The 21,535-nt window shown below is 50.4% G+C and overlaps 2 protein-coding genes across 2 annotated transcripts in view; one reads left to right on the top strand and one right to left on the bottom strand.

Annotated features, from left to right (window-relative positions):
- PLXNA2 (plexin A2) overlaps positions 1-21,535 on the top strand; it is a 210,468-nt gene that overhangs the window by 130,304 nt on the left and 58,629 nt on the right. The window contains exons 5-11 of the mRNA XM_081824896.1: positions 2,093-2,193; positions 5,481-5,604; positions 7,335-7,488; positions 8,136-8,232; positions 11,042-11,156; positions 19,403-19,603; positions 21,358-21,454. Of these exons, the coding sequence (XP_081681022.1) occupies positions 2,093-2,193; positions 5,481-5,604; positions 7,335-7,488; positions 8,136-8,232; positions 11,042-11,156; positions 19,403-19,603; positions 21,358-21,454 (889 nt within the window). The remainder of the gene's footprint in view (positions 1-2,092; positions 2,194-5,480; positions 5,605-7,334; positions 7,489-8,135; positions 8,233-11,041; positions 11,157-19,402; positions 19,604-21,357; positions 21,455-21,535) is intronic.
- The window catches only part of CR2 (complement C3d receptor 2), a 436,172-nt gene that overhangs the window by 31,082 nt on the left and 383,555 nt on the right, over positions 1-21,535 (bottom strand). The gene's annotated exons all lie outside the window — the stretch shown is intronic.

Below are 21,535 nucleotides of genomic sequence, written 5' to 3' on the forward strand. Positions count from 1 at the left end.
GGCTGAATGTTATTGGACAACTTTGACCTTCCTAGTTTGGGCTTTCCTGAAACTTTTCACCCATGAGTCCTGTTGTGGCCACATTGCTGCCCTTCAAACATTGGAAAACCACCTCAAGACTCATCTTTTTGGATCTAAATAAACATCCCAGGTCCATCAGCTACACCTCAGATGCTGCATCTGGATCCCAGCCCGTCCTGACCACTCTTCTGGGAAGGACGTCTGGTTGAATAACACCGCTCTTGGGCACTCCCCAGTGTGGGGTGCCCTCTCTCCAACCCTGACACCCTGTCTGTTTATGAAGCCCAGGAGCAAATTAGCCCCTTGAGCTATTATATCAGCCGGTCAGGACATACGGGACTCACACCCTCAGGTCTAGTATATAGGAGCTATTTCAGACCAGCCTCCACTCAGTACCAGTTTCTTCAACTGAATTGCAAGATTTGACTATTATCCTTCCTGCGTTTCCTATTTTTGTTATTAAAAGGAGGTTAGGGCTGTTTAAAGCTGATCATGTCCACCCACTTATAGGAAAGCCTTGTGATACGAATATTAGGTGTTAGGATGCGGTAAGAACGAGGAGCACCCAACAAAGAAAGGGAGCCTCCCGGAGCTGGTGCACGAGACCTTTCATCGTCTGGCCCGGGAGTACGTGCCCTGACATCTCACCCCGCCCCAGCCAGGCTACACCCTTGAGTTCTGCTGAACTTGTCCACGATGACTTTGGCTTGTGATAATCACTGAGCATGCCGTGCCCTTCCGTGTCTCTGCAGCAGCTCTCTCCTACCCTGACTCACGCTTTCTCCAGCGTCCAGCGGCCGCTTCCCCGACAGCTTGTCCTGGGCACCCCTCCTCCAAGTTCATGCCTGTCCCAGGCGAGGAGCTCCAGCATTGCAGTTACCAACTCCCCCTGGACTCTGAGCTCTGCGGGGCAGGCTCTGTGTCCTGATGGCTGGTATTTCCCTCTCACATAGCACTGGAGCCTCGCTGTGGTGACATCTGATAAAGATTTGCTAGATAAGCATGTTAAACTCCGAAGCCTCTCAGGAGGATGCTGTGAAAGTGTCTCGGGCAGATCCTTTGTTGCTCTGCCCGGAGGCAGGACACCATGTGGCTGGACCCTGGGTTGTGGGTTTGCACTTGCGATCACACATCCGGTGGGTGGGGGACCTCTCTGCCCTGACAAAGGAGAGCCCAGCCCCAGCCCAGCAAATGGTTTTGCAGCCCAGCAGCCTCCGGCTCCAACCCGCAGCAGTACTTAGTATCGCAAATGGAAGACTTCAATCTTCTGACCCCCTTACCTGGCCTGAACGTCACACGCGGACAGGTGGTGGTGTCGGGTCCAAACAGGCCCATCTCAAGGCCCTGCAGGGCCCCACGGGGCAACTGGCAGGAGTTCGCTGGGGCTGCATCCTTGGGGTGGGGGGCAGGGACTTGATCTGTAAATTCCCACTTTCCCCAGCAAGACGGACTCAGACAGGCAGCTCATCTCTGTGGATGTTCCCATTTAGCCAGACTTTTCAAAGGATGTTAGATTTACTAGAAAAAATTGAATGCAGACATCAGAGAATGGGATAATTGGATCCAGGTGGTATGTTTGGTTGGACGTAAAGAGACTGTGCCATACGATGAATATTATTGGATAGGAATAGTTTCTCCTTCTCTCCCTTTTTAAATGTTTTCTGTGTGGGCAGGATGTCTCAGCCCAAGCCCAGCTGAAAGCCCTTCAGAGACAAGTTGGTGGCACTCAATAGGCTTTCAACGGAGTTAACCATTTTCACGAACATGGCCAGCTCTCAAAAGGACTTGAGTGGTGGGCAGATAGAGACAGGAAGATTTGCTTCTGCCCCTGGTGAAGGCAAGAAGCAGCCTTGGGCCAGCCACCCCAGAAACACATTCCCTTAGCTGTACCCCCATTGCACCAGGCAAACAAGTGAGAGAGGCCATTGACTCCTGCCCCCCGCCCCCGCCCAGTGTCACCTCTTTAGGGGCGGTGACAGGGTAACTGCAGGTAGGTGTAGGTGAGTGTGAACACACATCAGCCAGGCATCACTCCCTGATCTAACTGTGCTCTCTTTCATCTCTCTGCCAGATCACCAGGGTCCCCGTGGAATCCTGTGAGCAGTACACGACCTGTGGGGAATGTCTGAGCTCAGGGGACCCTCACTGTGGCTGGTGTGCCCTGCACAATATGTAAGTTGGGGATCGTTCTGAAAACAGGCCTGGACTGCAGATGACCAGGTGTTTTCCTGGGACTGTTGATGAGGATGAGACCGTGGTTTCCAGGGCAAGGGGAATTTCCAATAATTTTCATCTAGGTTGGAGAGCAGGAAGAGAGGCCACGGGCGGGCAGGGGTCCTTCTTTCCCAGTGTCGTACCTTTGCCTCTCATTTCACTTCTAAATTCTGCCCTCCCGGCTGCTCCCGCGTCTGCACCTTGTCAACACTGGGAAGGGTGGTGGTACCAGAAGAACTCACCAGGGAAGCTGTAGAATTCTCTAGGTTTGCCCAGAACCTCCTCAGTGCATCCTGCCACCAGCGTGCAGATGGTAGTGCACTGTTGGGGGGGTGGGTGGAGGGTGAGGGACTCCAGTGAGCTGCTGTGTGACCCTGGATGGTCACTGACAACTCTGGGCCTCCACTTCCCCAGCGCTGAATAGGGCTAATGCCTACCTCGCAGGTACACTGTGAGGATTAAATGAAATAATAAATGCTTTGGAAATAAGGAAGCCCAGAATAGGCTATACAAATCAAAATAATTATTATGAACTCTGAACCTTTGGGAGGACCCTTCTGGCCTCATTAATTCATGATTTTAAGAAGTCTGCATCTCATTCTAACTAGCCTCACACCCCTATTCAGATACATCCTGGCCATTGAATACCAGCTCAATAGAAATGCAAAATCACACTTAAACTTCCTAATTTGAAGGGCCTCGGAGGGAGAGAAGAGGGTGAAAACCCAAAGGCGGGACCTGGCTGGGAATTCTGTTCCCCAGTGGAGTTGGAAGCTCCGTGGCTCAGTGCCAGCCAGCAGCGCATCTCCATGAAATGTGCTGGGTTTGGGGTGGAGGCGGAGGGGGCGGGGGGCCAGAGTTCAGGGTCCTGCACAATAGCTCTTGGCTTCCAGCCTCTGCAGCAGGTGTTGCAAGGGCTAGGGAGGGAGGGAGGGAAGCAGGCGCCTCACAGATACAAAATCTGGACTGGATTTGAGCCCACAACTACTGGGTTCCCTGCTTGGGTTTGGAGGTAAGAGACTCTCCTCAAGAAGTTTTGCAGAAAATGTTCTTGCCAGAACCAAGGCAGTGAGTCGCCGTTTCGGTCAGACAAGATGCGGATGGCCCAGGAATCGCAGAGGTGGATAGCCATGTGTTTCCCCTCAGTGCGGCTGATGGGCCAGCCAGCTGAATCTCTCATCAGGAGGATTTCTTCCTCCCAGGACCCTGACTGCTGCCCCCACTCCGTGCAAAGTGTCCCAGGCTACCTGCCCTCTCCTTGTGCAGTGCGCATGCCCAGCCACACCCCCCACTCCCCTGCTCCCTGCCCTGCCCTCCCAGCCTCTGAGCCAGTGGCTCTTCTCACAGGTGGAACACACCCCTTACAGATGGGGGATTGTCATTAATTCAACAGCAAGGACAACCGTGTTCCCCGGCTTGTGCTTGAGCCTATTAACCTATCACAGTGCTCGAGTCTCCCGGTGGCCCCACACCACCCCTGTCATCCTCCTGTCTGGGTGGGCTGTGGCATCAGGATGGTCTCCGATTTCCTCTGTCCTCTGAACTCCCTACCTGTGGCAGGGAAGCCCTCCCACCTATGGGGCACACCTCTCCTTCCAGCCACTCTGCCTGCCAAGAGCGCTTAGGAACGAACTTCTTCCTCTTTCCACCCAGAGCTTTCTCCTCTTAGGTCCTTCTGGTGGTCAGCAGCCCTCCTGCCATGCCCTCGCACCCGCCCCCAGGGGCCTGCCTCGGTAACGGGAAGGCGTTGACGGGCCCACTTGCAGTTCCCGGGCCCACACGCTGGACTGGAGGCAGGGGCCCAGGGAGACCGCTGAAGAGGCTCTGGATCCGGGGGGATTTGAAACCCTCCTGTCTCTTCTGTTTGCCTTGCTCCTGCAAGTGTGTCAGTGTCTCCGAGGCTATTTATCTCTGTTAGGGCTGTTGCCATAAATAGTATGATAAAAAAGAGCCATTTCAGCGAGTCAATGAGATAAAGGCTCCAGTCAAGAGCTCACTTTAGAGCTATCTTAAGGATTCACTTAAACCTCAATAATTCTTTTCTTTGACAGCATTCATATTTAGATCCATTATGTGCCTGGAAAGGAAGAGGGGAGGGGCGGGGGGACTTTGGGTAGGAATCACTGCCTGATTGTGGCATCTTGTGGTATGTCAGGGGCTAGTTGGTCTGGAGAAGCACCAGCCCTGGAGTGTGTTCCCATGTGACACAGGTGGCGAGAAGATGCTCTTGCATGCAGGCGTCACCATGCCCACCTGCCGCCCGGGCAGAGATGAAGCTGTTGGGAGAGACGGCCACACGGCTTTCTGACGGAGGCAGCCCTGGCTGCCCCTCCTGGGCTGCCTCTTTGTCTCCAGGCATTATTTCACACCGCAAATACTTATTTAAAATATAGCATGTGACAGGGAGAATATCTCAATGAATAAAACATGGCCCCTGCCTTCAGAGAGCCATGAGTCCAGCCACAAGATCACATGCACGCTGTCCCACACGGTGAAGACCTGTCCCGCGTCTGACATCTTTTTGGAGTAGAATAATAACATTAATAGTCATCATCATTAATATTATTATTATAAGGGCTAAAAAGCCATTTTCTTTTTTTTTTAAGAGTTATTTATTTATTTGAGAGAGTGATCGTGAGAGCAAGGGAGCAGGGAGAGGGGCAAAGGGAGAAAGAGAGAGAGAATCTCAAGCAGACGCCCCGCTGAGCACGGAGCCCCACGCAGGGCTCCATCTCAGGACTTTGAGATCATGACCTGAGCCAAAATCAAGAGTCGGAGGTTCTTTTTTTTTTTTTTTTTTAAGATTTTATTTATTTATTTGAAAGAGAGAGACAGAGATAGCGACAGAGAGCAGGAGCAGGGAGGAGAGGGAGAAGCAGGCTCCTGGCTGAGCAGGAAGCCCCATGCGGGGCTCGATCCCAGGACCCTGAGATCATGACCTGAGCCGAAGGCAGACGCTTAACCGACTGAGCCACCCAGGCGCCCCCAGGAGCTATTCTTTATGTCTAAACTGTACCTCTCATATTGGGGGTTAATCCAACTCCCTCTTAGTCTGTGTTTACCTGTGATCAGGACCATCTGGGAGTCACCGAAGCCCTCTGGGGTAAGTGAAAAGTGTAATGAGAAGACAAGCCAAGAGCCTCAGAGCAGCAAACCCCTCTTAACCCCCCCACCTCCAGGGGACAGTGGAGCCAAACAGATGGGTCTCAGAGGCCTGACCTCTTGTGCATCTGTGTCTGTGGCAGGTGCTCCCGCAGGGACAAGTGCCAGAGGGCCTGGGAACCTAATCGATTTGCAGCCAGCATCAGCCAGTGCATGAGCCTCGAGGTGCATCCCAGCAGCATCTCAGTGTCTGAACACAGTCGGCGGGTAAGAAACGTATCCCGGGGGCTGGTGGGGAGCACAGAGCACACACGTGGTGTGCGCGTGTTCCTTCAACACTTCCACGTGTATCTGTCACTGGATCACACTTGAAATGCTCCAAGGAAACTGTGTTTATACAAAATCTATGGTAGCTCCTATTGTAAAGGGCACAGTCATTCTCTGTATTCCCTGCAAACTCATTACCCATTGATCTGTTTTGTAAATCTAGATTCTGCATTTAGTAACAAACATTTACAACATAGTGCAATCCGATACTAAATAACACATTGTTTGTTATATGCTCTATTTACATTCCTCTATCTCATGCGGTTTTTCACACAGACCTTAGAGTTGCCTTTGTGTGTGTGTGTGTGTGTGTGTGTGTGTGTGTGTGTGTGTGTGTGTGTGAGAGAGAGAGAGAGAGAGGAGAGACAGACAGAGACAAAGAGACTGAGGCTTAAGTAACAGTCGGTATGTACTTGAAGAGAATATTAAAGAGAATAAAACAACCCTTAACCACCTGTCGAGGTACAACCCCAAATATTTCATGTCCTTAGGTCCTGCACGATTATTTCATTCTGAAGGTTTTGTGAGCATTTACGGATGTTAATTAGTTAATGAACCTTCCAAGATTTCTGTTCATTCACCCCCACCAGGAGGTTTTGGCTCCCAGGGAGCCGAGGGAACAAATAGGGGAGTTTGTACCTAAGTCTCTTGGCCCCATGGAAACGAAACTGGGGCAGGGATTCAGCAGCAAACAAATGTTTGGAGAGGCTAGGTGACACTCATTGTGAGTGAGAAACCTCTGCAAATAAATACAGCCAGGTGTTGTTAGGAAGACAATGGGAGACCTACCTACACTGTGGCTCCCAACTTGAAGGCTCTGGGGGGGGCGGGTATTGTTGCCATGAACCCTTATGGTCACCCCCTGTTGCTAGAGGAGGCCAGGGGCATTTTTTATCTATTGTGTCAAATATCACTTAGATGTTCTATTGTGGTCATTGCGAACAAACTCATTTCTGGCCGTCAGTGGTATTTTTACCATTCAAAGGATGGTATGCAAACTTGAAAAAGCCGGAAAGTGCTGGCCTAGATCACTGGAATCCATAGGCAGCAGCAGACATCATCCGAGCCGTTGGTGTCCACGTTCCTTGCTTTCTCTGGTCCCCGCAGCTCCTTGTGAAGCCACTGCCCTACTGGAGGGGGGCTGTCAGCAAGCAGGGCGCCTGGGGTTGGGAGGACAGAGAGGCAGAAACCCTAGGACACTTGGCATCCTGATAAGCAGCGCCTGAATCATAGCCAGGGTGAGGAGCTCACTGTCTCCCGCCAACCTGGTAGACCTCGAGATCGGTAAACCAGTGTTAAGGCTTGTTTGCAAAGGGCTCAGCTCGTGATTTGCTTTCCAGGGTCATGGTTTCATGTCAGAATGACGAGGTCTGAGGTGGATTTTGGTACCTTTCCCTCTAGGCCCCCTCACCCAGTCCTTTCTGATGCTGGCCAAGACTGAAAAATAAATGCACAGTGATATTAATAAAGACCCACTGACTCTGCACTCTTGCAATTGTCAAAGCCAGAAGATCACTAGACCAATGTCCTTCCTTAGAGATGAGCTCAGGGGACATTAGTCCGCAAGCAGGCCACAGCAGGACCAGGCCTGGAGCTCTGGTCTCCGGAGCCCTTAGGATTCTTCCTATGGCATCGTTTTTTGCTCCTGAGCCTCTTTTCTCCTCCCACAGCTCAGCCTGGTTGTGAGTGATGCTCCTGACCTGTCTGTGGGCATCTCCTGTGCCTTTGGGAACCTGACCGAGGTGGAGGGACAGGTGTCTGGGAGCCAGGTCATCTGCATCTCACCAGGGCCCAAGGATGTCCCTGTCATCCCTCTGGATCAAGGTAAGAAGTGAGCGCCATGAAAGTCACATGCCAGGGGCTGCCCTACCAGAATGGTCAAGAGTAGAGTACACAGTGGAAGGGGTAGCAAGTAGAGGGCGCAGGGGATGGGGTGGCGAGTACCAGCACCAAAGTTGCCTGCCCGAGCCTTCATATCGCAGATGCTAACGTGGGCTTATGTAACTTGTTTGAGTTTGAAAGCTCCTTGTCATGCCCCAGAGCAAAATTCAGAAAGAAGGAAATCCCTTGCTCCAACTTGGGTTAAGTCTTCACCATGTGCAGAGAGTTTTTCCAGACTTCCCTTCCCTTCAAGGAATATCAGTGGCTCCAACCAGTGATTTTCAGTGGTCTCTCCATGGAACTGGGGGTTTGAGGGGTTCTGGCCTAGTATTTCTGAAAGTCTTTCAGTAACTGAACATGCCTGACCAAAGCAAGGGTTTCTGTGGGATGTGATTCATTCCGTTTCCCCTAAAAGGGGAAGTGGGGGTGGCTGGGTCCCAGTGACGGGTGTCTCAACAGGACCAAAGGGACTCTCAGGCAGTTTTCATCTACCATCTGTGCCCCAAGAGAGCCCTGGAGTGGCTTCATGGATTACCCTCAGATTCTCCACTGGGCGCCCAGGTTGTTACCCTCTCCTTTTTTTCCCCCAGACTGGTTTGGGCTAGAGCTGCAGCTGAGATCCAAGGAGACAGGGAAGATATTTGTCAGCACCGAGTTCAAGTTCTACAACTGCAGTGCCCACCAACTGTAAGCATCCCGGGGCCTGGATACGGGTGTGGGGGGTTCTCTAAGCTCCAGCCATGTTGGTTTCACCTCTCAGTCTCCCCACGGGACCTGGCACACTGTCTGGGACAGAGTAAGCTCTCCATAAATGTTCCTTTTCAGTTCTGTTCAGTTTATTCAGTAATATTAAACAGAATGGCATTCACTGTCCACAGCCTCTGATCTCATCCAGACTCCCTTGCCTGACCCCCCTACAACCCTACCCCCAATTCTCAAGCTAAGACGGTAAAAAGAAAGTTTGACATGAAGACGAAGGTCGTGGTCCAAGGACCATAAGAAAAGTTCTCCATTTTAGACCAGTTGGTGGTGGCTTTGAACGTAGAGATAGACAGTGAATGGAGTTTAGACACATCCTCCATGAGCAAGCGGAGAGGGACTCGGAGGTAAAAGGCAGCTATGCACACAGCTACCCGAGAGGAGGACATGCCATAAGGGCCCCAGGCTGGGAGGGGGAGAGGAGACTTTCACTCCACTGGATCCAGACCCAGCCTTTGACTTTTTAAAGAGGAGGGGGAAACCGGCGGCCTCTAGAGGGGCTTGAGTAGAGCCCAGCTGACCTCACCAGCCATCTCCAGCAGTGGGACACTTACCACTGGTGCCCACAAGCTAAGAACTTCTACAGCTGGGCAGGAATAGAGACCCATATTTAGTTTCTATCTTCGCTGGAAGAGAAACTGAGACTCCTTGCATACAAACTGGGAACTCTATACCGCCTGGTTTAGAAAGAGGGAAATAGGTCTCTGTAATAGGGCCACATAAAGGCCACTGGACCAGTGACCATGAACATTCCACAAGGATAGAGATATCAAGCAACAACTGCACACCAGAGGGAGCAATCACTGGGGATAGTCTATGGACCCATCCTTCCCATTTCTTAGGACAGGAATACTCTGAGGTCTGCATAACTCCAAGGCATCATGTCTGTAGGGTCCAGGCTATGGACAAGATGGGCTCAGCAATCCACATGGGGAGAGGGTCTGTTTGCAGCTATCCCTGAAAGGAATATTTAGCCATTAAAAGAGACAAATGAGTCAGTCCTCCCGAGCCTCCCCTCCTCTGATCTTGATTTTTATGACGGGAATCAGCTGCTGGAACTGTAGGATCTCCGAAGTAGTTAAGAAAGGAGACACAGTTGAGCCCCATTGGAATAAGTCAATAGATGTGCCGAGAAACACAGGACAAGTGGTAAAAATGGCCTGGGGCGGGGGCAGGGCAGTAAGTGCAGAAGCTGAAATAAACAAAATTGCCCACTAACCACGGCGTCCCAATCCCAGCTAACCCTGTTGAGGAAAACGCAAGCATCTTGGAGAAAGAAACTCCCAACCTCCTTCTAAACTCCAACACAGTGGTGATAGAATTCATTGTTTGTGAGAGCATCCTCATCTCCATGGCAGTTCGGTGTGATGTCACCACTTTGCATTGCTATGGCAACAGAAATGCAGTCACAGGCAGTAAGTTTTAGCCAAAAAAAAAGGCAGGTCTCCTTGACAGCAAAGATTCCATTTTATTTCTAAACACTATCTTACCCCTACTCCACTCCTGGCATCCATAGCAAAAAGTCACAGAATCAAGTTCAATCCCCTGCTTTTAATATGGTAAACTGAGGCCCACAGGGGATAAGTGCTGCAGCGAAGGTCACAAAATTAGCCAGTGGAAAAGCCAGGCTTAGAACCCCATCTCATCATTCTTGGTCCATTTTCATTATTTACTTGCTGAATCATAAGATATTAGCAAGAACCAGTCAGTCTGGCCTAAGCTCAGAAACACAGTCATTTTGGGCATATCTGGAAGGGGATAAGACTGATCAGCATGGGGAAGATGAGGTGTAGATGTGCTAATGCACCCAAAACAGGGTGGCAAATTAGCCAGTCACCCCCTGGATGGAGACCCATCCACCTAAATGTAAAGAGAATGCCCACCAGATGGCGCCAGATCGCAGAGCCGGCTGTGTCCCTTCCAGGTTGGTCTAGTTGTCAAAGGCTAGATTAGGGGCGCTGGCATTTTAATGGTCTGGTCACACACAGCCCCCAGGTAAAACTAGAGGGAAAGAAGCGCTTACCCTGGCAAGAAATGCATGAGCCACACACATATTACTGCCTATGCCTGGCTACTTGGAGAGTGAGACAAAATTGCCATTTAATATTGTTAACTCCCCCAAAGCCCAGAAACACAGGTGGTTGAACTAGTCGTTGACACCTAATGTGACTTAAAAGCTTGAAATAACAGGTAATTTAAGCACTTGAAAATAACACTCACATTTAACATTGTACCTTTCAAAACCATTTCCGACACATTATCTTGTTTGATGCTCAACAGCCCTGTGGAGCAGACGGGAAAGTTTTATTACAGACTGATGAAGAACTTCCAATGCAGAAAGTGAAGTGACTTACTCAAGGTGACCCCAGTGGCAGTGGCAAGCCTGGAATCCTATCTGCCCAATTTCTATCCCCGTGCTTTTCTGTCTTATGTCTTCCAAGCTATTCTCTTATTAGTGGTGGGGTGCTGGTAAATATTTAACTACCAGCAATCAAGGAAAAAACCCTAGTATGTAGCATTTGCCAATTTCTATGGTGTAAATACTCTGTCCGTGGCTGATTCCAAGCTATAAACATGATGCCAACCACTTGCAAAATTCCTGGAAATGTAAATAATCAGCTCTCCTGAGAGAGAGACTAGGATAATCGACTTCCATCATGACACATGGGCTACCTGGCACCCTTACCTTCCCTGTGTGCTCCCTTCTCTTTGCCTCTTACTATCTCCATCCTTGCAGGTGCCTGTCTTGCGTCAACAGCGCCTTCCGCTGCCATTGGTGCAAATACCGGAACCTCTGCACTCACGACCCCACCACTTGCTCCTTCCAGGAGGGCCGGATCAATATTTCAGAGGTAAGCAAGGCTCACCTTGGCATGGTGATGTTTCCCAGCGAGTCTGAGTGGCCCTCCCTTTTCAGATGGGCAGTCCAGTGGCTTGGCCATCTCCTTGCCCTGACCCATCTTGGTCTTCTTCCCAGAGATTCTATATGTTAGAAAGCCCCATTATTATAAAACGCAAAAAAAAAAAAAAAAAAAAGTGGTAGAAAATACCCCAGAGGCAGAGAAATGTGCTGTCTCTTCTAGACTCTTAAGACTCTCTACATTCAAAGGCTTGAGGGGAACTGAGGGTTGAGACTAAAAGCTGAGAGGACATATCCAACCAACCAGACTCCATTGTCTAGAAGAGGGCAGTGAATGACATTGATTCTTTGAGTCTTAGCCCTTTGCTTGGCTGCAGACATAGTCCAATTCAACAGAACATTCACTCTCAACCATTCTTTCATGCCAACCTCTCTTCCAACTCCAAGTTTCAATGATTCTTTGACTCTGATGTATGACTGGGTGGGTGGCCTTCCAGAAAGAGAAGGAAATTCAGCTGGTGAAAAGAACCAGGCCTTGCTAAAAGTCCCAGCTTATTATACAATCAGTGTTCCATCCCCAAGGCCTGACCCACCTTTGTTATCAACACCGTGAAATATCAAATTGCTTGTCTTTCCAAGGAATATCACATCCGATGGTTATCTACTGATGTTGACTTTCGTACACATTCACAGCATGCCTTAGGAAAATGAAGCCTGCTTGGTCAATTTCCCTTTCTCGTGTTTAATGTTTTTCACACCACAGCATGGCCAGTAGGTTGGGTTTGAACGACTGTAGAGGCCTATGTATTCATACAAGTTGCACACGTGTGCATACACACGTTCCCCTCTTCTTCCACCTTTTAGAAAATCCGCAAACGTAAATGAGCAACAGCATAGCATATGCATATTTTACTGTACTCTTTCCATACACCTGTCGCCATTGCAGTAGACTAGAAGCTTCTTGAAGGCAACAGCTACATCTTACCTTTAAATCCTCAGTGTCTTCTTCAGTGAATGTTTGCAGAATGCATGCGTGAAAGAAGGAAGGAATGGCCACTTTACCCAAATGCCATTGATAGGAAGGGTTCCTTGGATACATTTGTCCATGATTTCAAGAAATAGAGTCTTATGGGAAAAAAAGAAGAAACAGAGTCTTCTGTGTCTCCTAATCTTGATAGAAATGCTAGTTGTTTCCATGAATAAACATAAGAAAGTAGACCTTGATATACATATTTCAAATCATCATGGTGCATACTTTAAATACCTTACAATTTCATTTGTCAATTATACCTCAAAAGGTAAAAAAAAAAAAAAAAAAATTAAATAAGAATATAGTAGGCCTTGAACTGTTTCTCAAACACACACCCATGGCCTTGAATTCTTCTGAGTTTCTGAAATAATACGTGTTATGTTCAGCCAGAAAAATGTAAAAATGGGCCCATCTTGAAAGAGAGAAACATAGATGGTATCCACAGGTGGTATTTAAGACAGGCCATCTGCAGGTGCCCCAGAGTGATGGACACAGTTATCTAGTGCCCTGAAAACCTTTCAGAAAAAGATTTCCCTCCAGCCAGTTGGTGTGCTTTGATGTAGCTGGCCTGCAAGATCTACCCTGGTCTTAGTGGACACTGCAAATTAATCCCAGCCCTGGGATTGTGCAAGAGTATGGAACTGCTTTCAGGCCAGTCTTCTTACTCAGAGGATAGGACCCAAGGGCTGCAGGGATGGAGTGGAGGGTGGTTAACACAGCTGGGGAGTCGACAGAAGAATGGCGAAGGGAGGCGAGGCGGACCAGGAACAGCAGAAGCCACAGACGGGGCTGCTCAGAAGCAAAGGCCTGGCCGTGAAAAGATGGTGATAAAGGGTCTCAGAAACCGACCTTCACATGGGCCTCTTCTAAACTTCTAAGTTCCTTAATAAAATAAAGTGAGGCCGACCACAAAATGCAGACAGAGAGAGAGAGAGAGAGTGAAGTGCAGATCTAGACGAGAAAGTTTTCTTCCAGGGGCTCCCCCTCGGGCAGAGAGAAACCCAAAGCCAAGGCTGAAAGGGGCCTGCAGCTGGAGCGAGGGCCAGAGGAGTGGCACACAGAGCAAGACAAATAAACTCTGCCGGGGTGTGGAGGCCAGAAGGCTAATTGGAAACATGCTGGCCTCCCTTCGTGCCCTTTAGAAGTCACTAGAACAGGGTTCCCTCTCAGCCACGGGGGAGAGACTGAAATGTTCCAGAGAGCTGGGCCTAAGAGAAGCTGTTGCCACCTGGCCACTCGGGATTGAGTGAATACCGAAGGAGGCCTGGGGGGAAACCCCAAAGGCTTCTCACCCCCTATTAGTTTCACTTTCTTTCTTGAATGTCTGTTGCTTGGGACGCTCCCCGCTCAAGTCCCCGCCTCTCCCGAGTGGGACTGGGCCGGACTGCCATTCTCCTACTGCTGATAAGCACAGGCCCCTGATGCGGGCCTGGGGCTTGGCTCTCTGGAGGTCGGGGATGGAAGTCTGGTCTGTGTCCGGCTCCTGACTTCGCCCAGGAAAGAAAATCAGTTCAGGTTCCCAGGAAGCTTGTGAGGGCCACTTCCTCAGCTGCCTTGAATACTGCCAGAGCTCTTGGCCACAGCCATTCACTCATCCCTTCCCAGCAAATAGCTCCCAGGCCCTGCTCTTTTCCGTCCAAAGCTCTGCTTCTGGGGAGCCCATTCCCGAAAATGTGGGCAACAGCAGAAGCACACACGTCCAGCTTGGGTGAGGTGTTCTTTACTGTATTAGGAGTCTGATCTGATGTCTTTAGGTTTTTCTGGGGATTGAAAATCCCTTAGGTACCTCTTTGGGGGTCCTAGAATATCTCTTTCATATGTCCAGTAAGGGCCCCCTAACTCTGAATCAAAAGTTTATGTCCATTTCCTTGAAACAATACGTAACTGATAAGCTCCATTGATGTATACGGAACATTAATGTAGCACACGTTTGTAATTCTCTCAAATGTGCCGAGAGTTCTCAAAGCATATATGTCAGGGTAGGGGGACCAGTAACATCAGCATCACCTGTGTACTTGTTGGAAATTCAAAGTCTTGGGGTACCTGGGTGGCTCAGTCGGTTAAGCGGCTGCCTTTGGCTCAGGTCATCATCCCAGGGTCCTGGGATCCAGCCCCGCATCGGGCTCTCTGCTCAGCGGGGATTCTGCTTCTCCCTCTCCCTCTGCCTCTGTGATCTCTCTCTCTCTCAAATAAATAAAATCTTAAAAAAAATTTTCAAATTCTTGGGCCTCATCCCAAATGAGTCTAAAGATTGAGAGTCACGGACATGTGGCATCTCAACTGATTCTTGAAACAGACCTGCAGTTTCACATAATTCATATTTGACACATGTAGTAACCAACATGCTAAAAATTTAGGTTTTTTGCCCAAGGCTACAGAGAACTCCGGCATCCAAAAGAGCTGAGGACAGTATGCTTTCTGCAGAAAATCAGAGCCAGTTAGCTTGCTTGTCTCCGTGGCCACAGCCACACTTGCCGGCCAGATCCCAATCTGGCTTTATGCTCTTTGGTTGTGAGGGTTCGGGGTAGGCAGGGACTGGTACAAATCCATCTCCCCAGATGGGGAGGCTCCTGTGGAGTCCCACTTACAGATACACGGCCAGCCGGCACATGAGGTAAATCTGCCTACTTCTTTCCAGAGGTCTGATGGACCAAGTCCATGCTTAGGCTTGACAAGAAAGTACCTAATTCAAAATAAAAATATTGGTAGTGAACATTTATTGAGTGCTTATTATATATGCAACATTTTCTACATACATAAAATCTCATTTAGTCTACTCTATGAAATGGGTTCTATTACAGATGAGTAAACAGAGGTTTAGGTAGTTAAGCAATTTTCCTAAGATCATCAGATACATGCAGAAGGCATGACTCAGAGTAAAATGTTCCCCAGGCTGACTGTGAGTAAGTCGACAGCCTCTGATCCTGCATTCCCCCCCCACACACACAGACGCACACACATGCACACACAAGAAACACACAGTGATATTCATGTTGTTAATCCGGTTTATTGCCATTTACAACATTCTTTCGTAGGCCTCTTTTAAGCCATCTAGGCCTGTCAGGTATTTCTGGCCCCATTTTATAGATGAGGAAACTGAATTTCAACTGAACCATCTCTTGAGCTCTTTTAAGGTTATGAGCCAAACCTTTCCACTGTGCAGAGCACAGCCGATCTGTGATGGGGCCCCCCAAAGCTCTGCCTCCCTGGGCCGGATCAAGCTGCGACATGGTGTTAGCAAGCGGGCGTGCGTGGGAGTGTGTATGGCTTTCAGCTCTAAAAGCTCATCTCCCTCCATGGCTAAACCAGGCCTAGTGAGATGTAGATACATAAATATCTTCTTTACGCCCTGTCCCAGGGGAAAGATAGAACCAAATAAATCCGATTAGCTTCCCAGGATACTGGCTGCTTTCTCTCTTTGAAGTCCAGTGGGTGAAGATAATGCCATTTCCACACGGGAGAAGTCGTTTCCGAGGGCCGAAGGGTCCCCTGTGCTGAGAAGCACAGCTAAGCAGAGTGGGTGATGTGGCCGCGAGCCACGCAGGGCTCCCACACCAGAGTCCCGCCCTCCCTGGAGCCGTGGCTCTTCCTCCCCAGACTACCCCTGTCCCCCGGGATACTCCGAAATAGGACATCTGTTCATCTTGACAGAAACTCAGATTGCTGCCAAGGAGGTGATCCTGCTGCCAAGTTGGCCTAGAGACAGAGAGAGGAGTAAGATGACCTAAAGACAGTGGAGACCAGCAGTAGCGATGGGCATTTTAACACTGACAACCATCTTAACATTCTGCAGAAAAAGCATAGCGTGATCATTTGTGTTCTTATTCTTAGGACAACTGTGTGTGTGTGTGTGTGTGCAAGCGCACTCACAGAAACAATTGGGTTGCAAGTGCCCTCATTGTATCTGATGAAACCCAACGCCTTCCTCAAGGCCCTGAGGCATTGAAGTTCCCACAACTTGGCAGTTTTCTGGGCTTCTGGCTTTCCTGCATCTGCCCTCAGCCTTCCCTACTGCCATTGCTACCCAGGATTCACTGCTCCCTCCTTAACATACTCACCTGAGCCATTCACAACCCAAGCGTTCTGTATCTTCCCCTGCTTCCCAAGAAGAAGGCAGGATACCTGCCCCCCAACCCCTTCTTTCCTTTACCCTAGAGAATAAAAGAAAGAATCCTACTCTGTGTGGCCTGAAATAGCAAAAAAAAACAAAACCAAACCAAAAAAAAAAAAAAAAAGGCAAAGGATAAGACATCTGTTTCTACTGAGGCAGTCTTAGAACCTATTTCGGCATTTGGGAAGCCCCTAATCATTGTCTTTAAATTTAGTCCCAGAAGGTCCAAAACAGCAGACCACAGGACTCTTTTCTAAAATTTTAGAATCCCTTCAAAAAAGAAAAAAAAAAAAACTCCTAAGGAGTACTCATAAAGTGTCTTCTTATGATTCTCTAACCTCCAGGTTGGACCAGACTTAACCCAGACAAAAAGATGAGGATGTGCACACGTGTGTGTGTGTGTACGTGCGCGTGTGTGTATTATATGTAAATAAATATGTGATACAATAAGTATGTATATAAATATATTTGTTATATATGTAAATTTGTCAAAGCTAAAAGGATTCTACAATCTTGTTTACTAACGCAAAACATCATACTTCCAGAAGCACATCTTTAAGACTGTGCTGCTAAAATTTGAATTTGTTCTCTGAGCTCATTAGAGATGAAAAACAACTAGTCATCACTTACAATGTATCAACTAGTTCTGTGTCTGAAAATTTATTCTCTCTGTCTCAGACACACACGCACACACACACACACACACACACCCTCCTTATACCTCAGCCTTATTTCTAGTCTAAATTAAAATTTTAATTTATTAGATACTATGGGGATTTTTTAGCTACCGACAGGAAATAGTATCTCCTTTTCCAGGGGATACCTGGGTTTCCCTAAAGTGGTGTTCATTTTTTTTCTTGGCTGTAAATATATGAAAGACTCTGTCAAGCGTGCCCTCAGGGCATGAAAGGAAAAGTGCAGTAAAGAGCACGTTTATGAGTTGGCAGCTTGAGTGACTGGCTTCTAAACAGGGACCCATCTGCTCTGGGGTTGCCTTATGATCCTGTCTCTTTTAGAGACCTTGTCTGCTAGGTGTCCTCACATGCAGTTAGCCTACAGGTGACGGAGGGCACCAGTGACCCGAGAAGTTCATCCAGGTCCTGCTCGATAAGATTCTGTGGAAAATTTCCCCAGTGTTTCATAAATTCTCAGGATTCCTTACTAGATTTGGACAGGCCTACTTAGTAATCATGTGACTCCAAAAGCAGTGACCATTTCCAACCCCAGCTTTGGAAATCAAACTGCTTCTCAAGTCTCTTGGTGTCCAGAAGGCAGGGCTCTCCTCTCATCTCTGAAGAATGTAGGAAGCCGGAGGTGGAGAGAAAGTTTGCAATCTTTTCATCTGTCGCTTCATTTTCTCATTTTCTGTTTACCCTCCCACGAGCAATGACCAAGTGTCCAAGACATGTCAGGAACTGGGATAAAGACTGGGGATACTGAGGTGAATGAGATGCAGCCTGATCCTCCAGGATCACACGCCAGTGAGGACAATGAGTCAACAAGCAGTTGCAATTCTGAGGGCTAAATGCGATCATGGGAGAACATCCACAACCCCTCCTGAAGGCCAGGGCAGGGAAAGGGTCAGTGATGGCCTTCCAGAAAAGGAGCTGCAGAGATTAATTTGAAGGCTAATTACGAGGCATTCAGCTACGGAGGGGCTGAGGCAGGGGCCAGGAGGTCGAAGGGGGGGCAGGGCGTGGCAGTGAGTGTTTCTGGTAGAGAGAAAAGCATCTTCAAAGGACCAGAGGCCCATGAGTCGGGAACAACCCCCCAACCCCCCCAGAATTCACCTGAAGTCCCGGATGGCTGGAGCAGGATGCATGAGAGCCCCGTGGGAAGAAGGATGCATGAGAGCCCCCAGGGAAGAAGGAGGCAGAGGCCAGGTGGTGAGGGCTTGTAGCTGAGGCCCAGAGGAGAGAAGAGACTTCCTCAGCCCCCCGCTGGGGTCCCCTAGGTCTCCTCCCAATTCTGCATCTGAGGCTGTCCATTGCTCAACACTGCCTGTGTCATGAGCAACTTCTTAGCAGGGAGCGTCTTCAGCACTGGGATGGGGACAGTCTTCCTTGTTCAAGACTGTCCCACAGCTCACAGGCAGTTCAGCAGCTCCGGCCCCAATGCCAGTAGCACCCCTCAGCAGGATAGCTACATCAAGCCCCACATGCTCCCAAATGCTCCCTCTGAGAACCACTGCAGAGGGGAAGGGGATGCGGAGCCAGGCGCCTCCCTCAAGAATTTCTGCAGTGGGTCCCCAGGAGACAGGAAGTGATCACACGCGGAGATGGCTGGCCCTTACCATCCTCACTGGCAGAGGCTGCTGGGCTCTGTCCTTCCCACGAGGGAGAGAGCGGGCCGGGGATCAGAGCTTCGGGAAGGTGGCAACGTGATCTTCGGGAGAGAAGCAACATCTAGGAAGAGAACTCAGGAAGATCAGTCTGGCTGTCTCACTTGCTTGGGCTCTCGTGGCCCTTCCCACAGCCCCTCCCCACCAAGACTTTCTTTTTTTCGGTTTTGTTTTCCGAAGCAACATGGCATTCATGCAGGGCCTGGTGATGAAATGAGATAAAAAGCCAAAGCAAGCGTTTAGAGCGTTGCCGGGAGGGCTGATCCCCATTCTGGAAAGGCCGACTCAGCCGGAGAGGAGAAGCTGAAGCTGTCGATAACAGGATGCCCCCGGCTGGACCATGCAAGGGGGACAGGAGCTGGGGAGGGGATGAAACCGAGAGGTGGGTGTTCCAGGCTGGGGACAGGGACACACAGGGGCCTCTTTTATCCTATGTGGCAGGAGATAAAATCCACAGCCTGCCACACCGGTGCTTGGAAATTAATTCCTAAGTTGTAACACGCCCACCAGGGACCCCACACGGGACAACGTGTGGGCTGGGGAAAACAGTATCAAAGCCCCAGGAGCTAAGAGATAGATTTCATTTCCCCTGCCGACTCCCCCGTGCCCCTTAAATGAGGTACATCCTTCTCGTGGGCAGCCCACCCGGGTACAAGAGGGTCTGGCCGGGCCCCCAGGTCCGGCCCCCTGCCCCGGTTGAGACGCAGAGGAAGGTGTGAGTCAGGACAGATGGCATCTCTCTGCTTGCTCCCGCAGGACTGTCCCCAGCTGGTGCCCACAGAGGAAATTCTGATACCAGTCGGAGAGGTAAAGCCAATCACTCTGAAGGCTCGAAACCTGCCCCAGCCCCAGTCGGGCCAGCGAGGCTACGAGTGCGTCCTCAGCATCCAGGGAGCAGTCCACCGCGTGCCCGCCCTGCGCTTCAACAGCTCCAGCGTCCAGTGCCAGAACAGCTCGGTAAGAGCGCTCACACTCACGCCCTGCCCACAGCACGGCTATCTCTCACACCTGTGCCCAGGTCTCAGCCTCACCTGCCCCAGTTCCCAGAACCCTCCGGGGCCACAGGCTGACCCCACATCCCCGGGGACAGAGGAGGGTGCCAGCACCCAGCACCCCTCAACCAGAGCAGAGGAGGTTGGTGGTGACAGAGGAGGCCGAGTGACTCGAGGAACCCCTGGCATCAGTTGAGAGCTTTGTGCTCTTCCTGAGTTCAAAGAGACCTCTTGGCCTTCGGTGAAATTGCAGTCAAAGCCAGTGGACTCCCCCGCAAACCGCCGTCGTCATTTAGGCATAAAGCAGAGGACGGCGGGCCAGGAGCTCAGCAGCAGTAGAATGGCGTGAGGGGAGGTGGCGGGGGGAAGGAGGGAGCAGTGAGTTCCAAGAGCAGCAAGGGTTAAACCAGTCCCACACGCCAGACAGAAAGCACAAGGTGTTTAATTATAATACTAGCCCAGAGAAGATCTTTTTATCTGCCAACGCCTGTCTCTGACTATGGGGGGTCAGCTGGAGATGGGGGGTGATGTGACAAAGGTGTTGAGGGAAGCTAATTCGCCTGGGAGAGATAAAGAGAATCTGGGCTTCTTATCAGGGGGCTGTCAGATTCCCAGGTCACAGGCGCTTGATAGAATTTGTAATCAGTGGAAGGCCGCCAAGCACAAGGCGAAGGTGGGATGAGAAAGAAATGCAACAGGACAAAGGGAAGAAGCGGGCGGGAAGGGCCAGGGGCAGGAGGGCGGACAGGGACGTGGCCTGCCCTGAGAGCTCAGTGGCCAGGGTGGGCCAGGTCTCTCGGGAGGGGATTCCCAGAGGCCTTCTTCACCGAGGGGCAGGGCAGGGGCTGGGCCACCAGACGGTCTATTTCTGAAGACCAGCATGGGAGAGAGAGTGGACTCCTGGCCACAGCTTGAGGCCTTTCATGGTCGGCCTGGTCAGATCTGTGCCCAGAAGCTCTGAGCTCTTTCCGTAATGGACTGTTGGCCAAAGTAAAGCTCACGTGCAGCCAGAGGACCCCTGCGGTGCCCAGCCCACCTGCCGCTGCAGCCCTGTTTGTTGTGCATATGTTCTGCTCAAGGCTCTGGTGGGGTTCGCACAGCAGGACGTGGACTTGCTAGAGAGACTGGACTTGTACGTGAAAAGATGCAGAGCAGCTCTCAGGAAGTGAGAGACAGAAACTGGCAATGCTGAGGGACAGGGAGCTTGAGGCTTGGGGGAGGGATGTCAGAGAAGACGCTCTGGGGAAGGTGAGTCTGAGCTGGACCAGAAGAACACAGGCAGCTTGAAGGGTGGAGGCCCTAGGGAGAGAGAGGCGTTCCTTAGGAGATGTGAGCTGAAAGGAGGCAGAGAGGCGCTGGGGCGGGTGCGTCTGGACAGGTGGATTCAGAGCTTTCTGTAGGAGGGCAGTGGAAGAGAAGGTTGGAGAAGTGAGTTTGAATTTGGATTACGGGAGGCACTGAGCACCACACTAAGGGGTTTGGGCGGGATCCGCTTGGCATTAGTGACTGGGAGTCAGGGGGAGGGTGCCGTAGACATCACTCCAGCAGCAAATGGGGTTCCCCGGATTCTCCCTCTGCTCCTTTCTCAGCCCAGAGGTAGCCAGAGCCCCTGGTTTCTCTCCTGCTGTAGTCCTGGTCTTCCGAGATGCCTGCAGCATCCCTGACCCCCTGTGATAGGGAGCCTCACGAGCCATGCACCCCATGCCCCTCTCCCCGCAGTACCAGTACGATGGGATGGACATCAGCAACCTGGCCGTGGACTTCGCCGTGGTGTGGAATGGCAATTTCATCATCGACAACCCACAGGACCTGAAAGGTGAGCAGCTACTTCCAGGTAGAGTTTTGATCTTTTTGTGACCCCAGGAAAGACTGGGGCTGAGGGATCAGAGCCGGCCAG

Source organism: Leptonychotes weddellii, chromosome 6, assembly GCF_054177405.1.
Source record: "Leptonychotes weddellii isolate Sample4059 chromosome 6, ASM5417740v2, whole genome shotgun sequence".
In the NCBI taxonomy this organism is placed as follows: domain Eukaryota; kingdom Metazoa; phylum Chordata; class Mammalia; order Carnivora; family Phocidae; genus Leptonychotes; species Leptonychotes weddellii.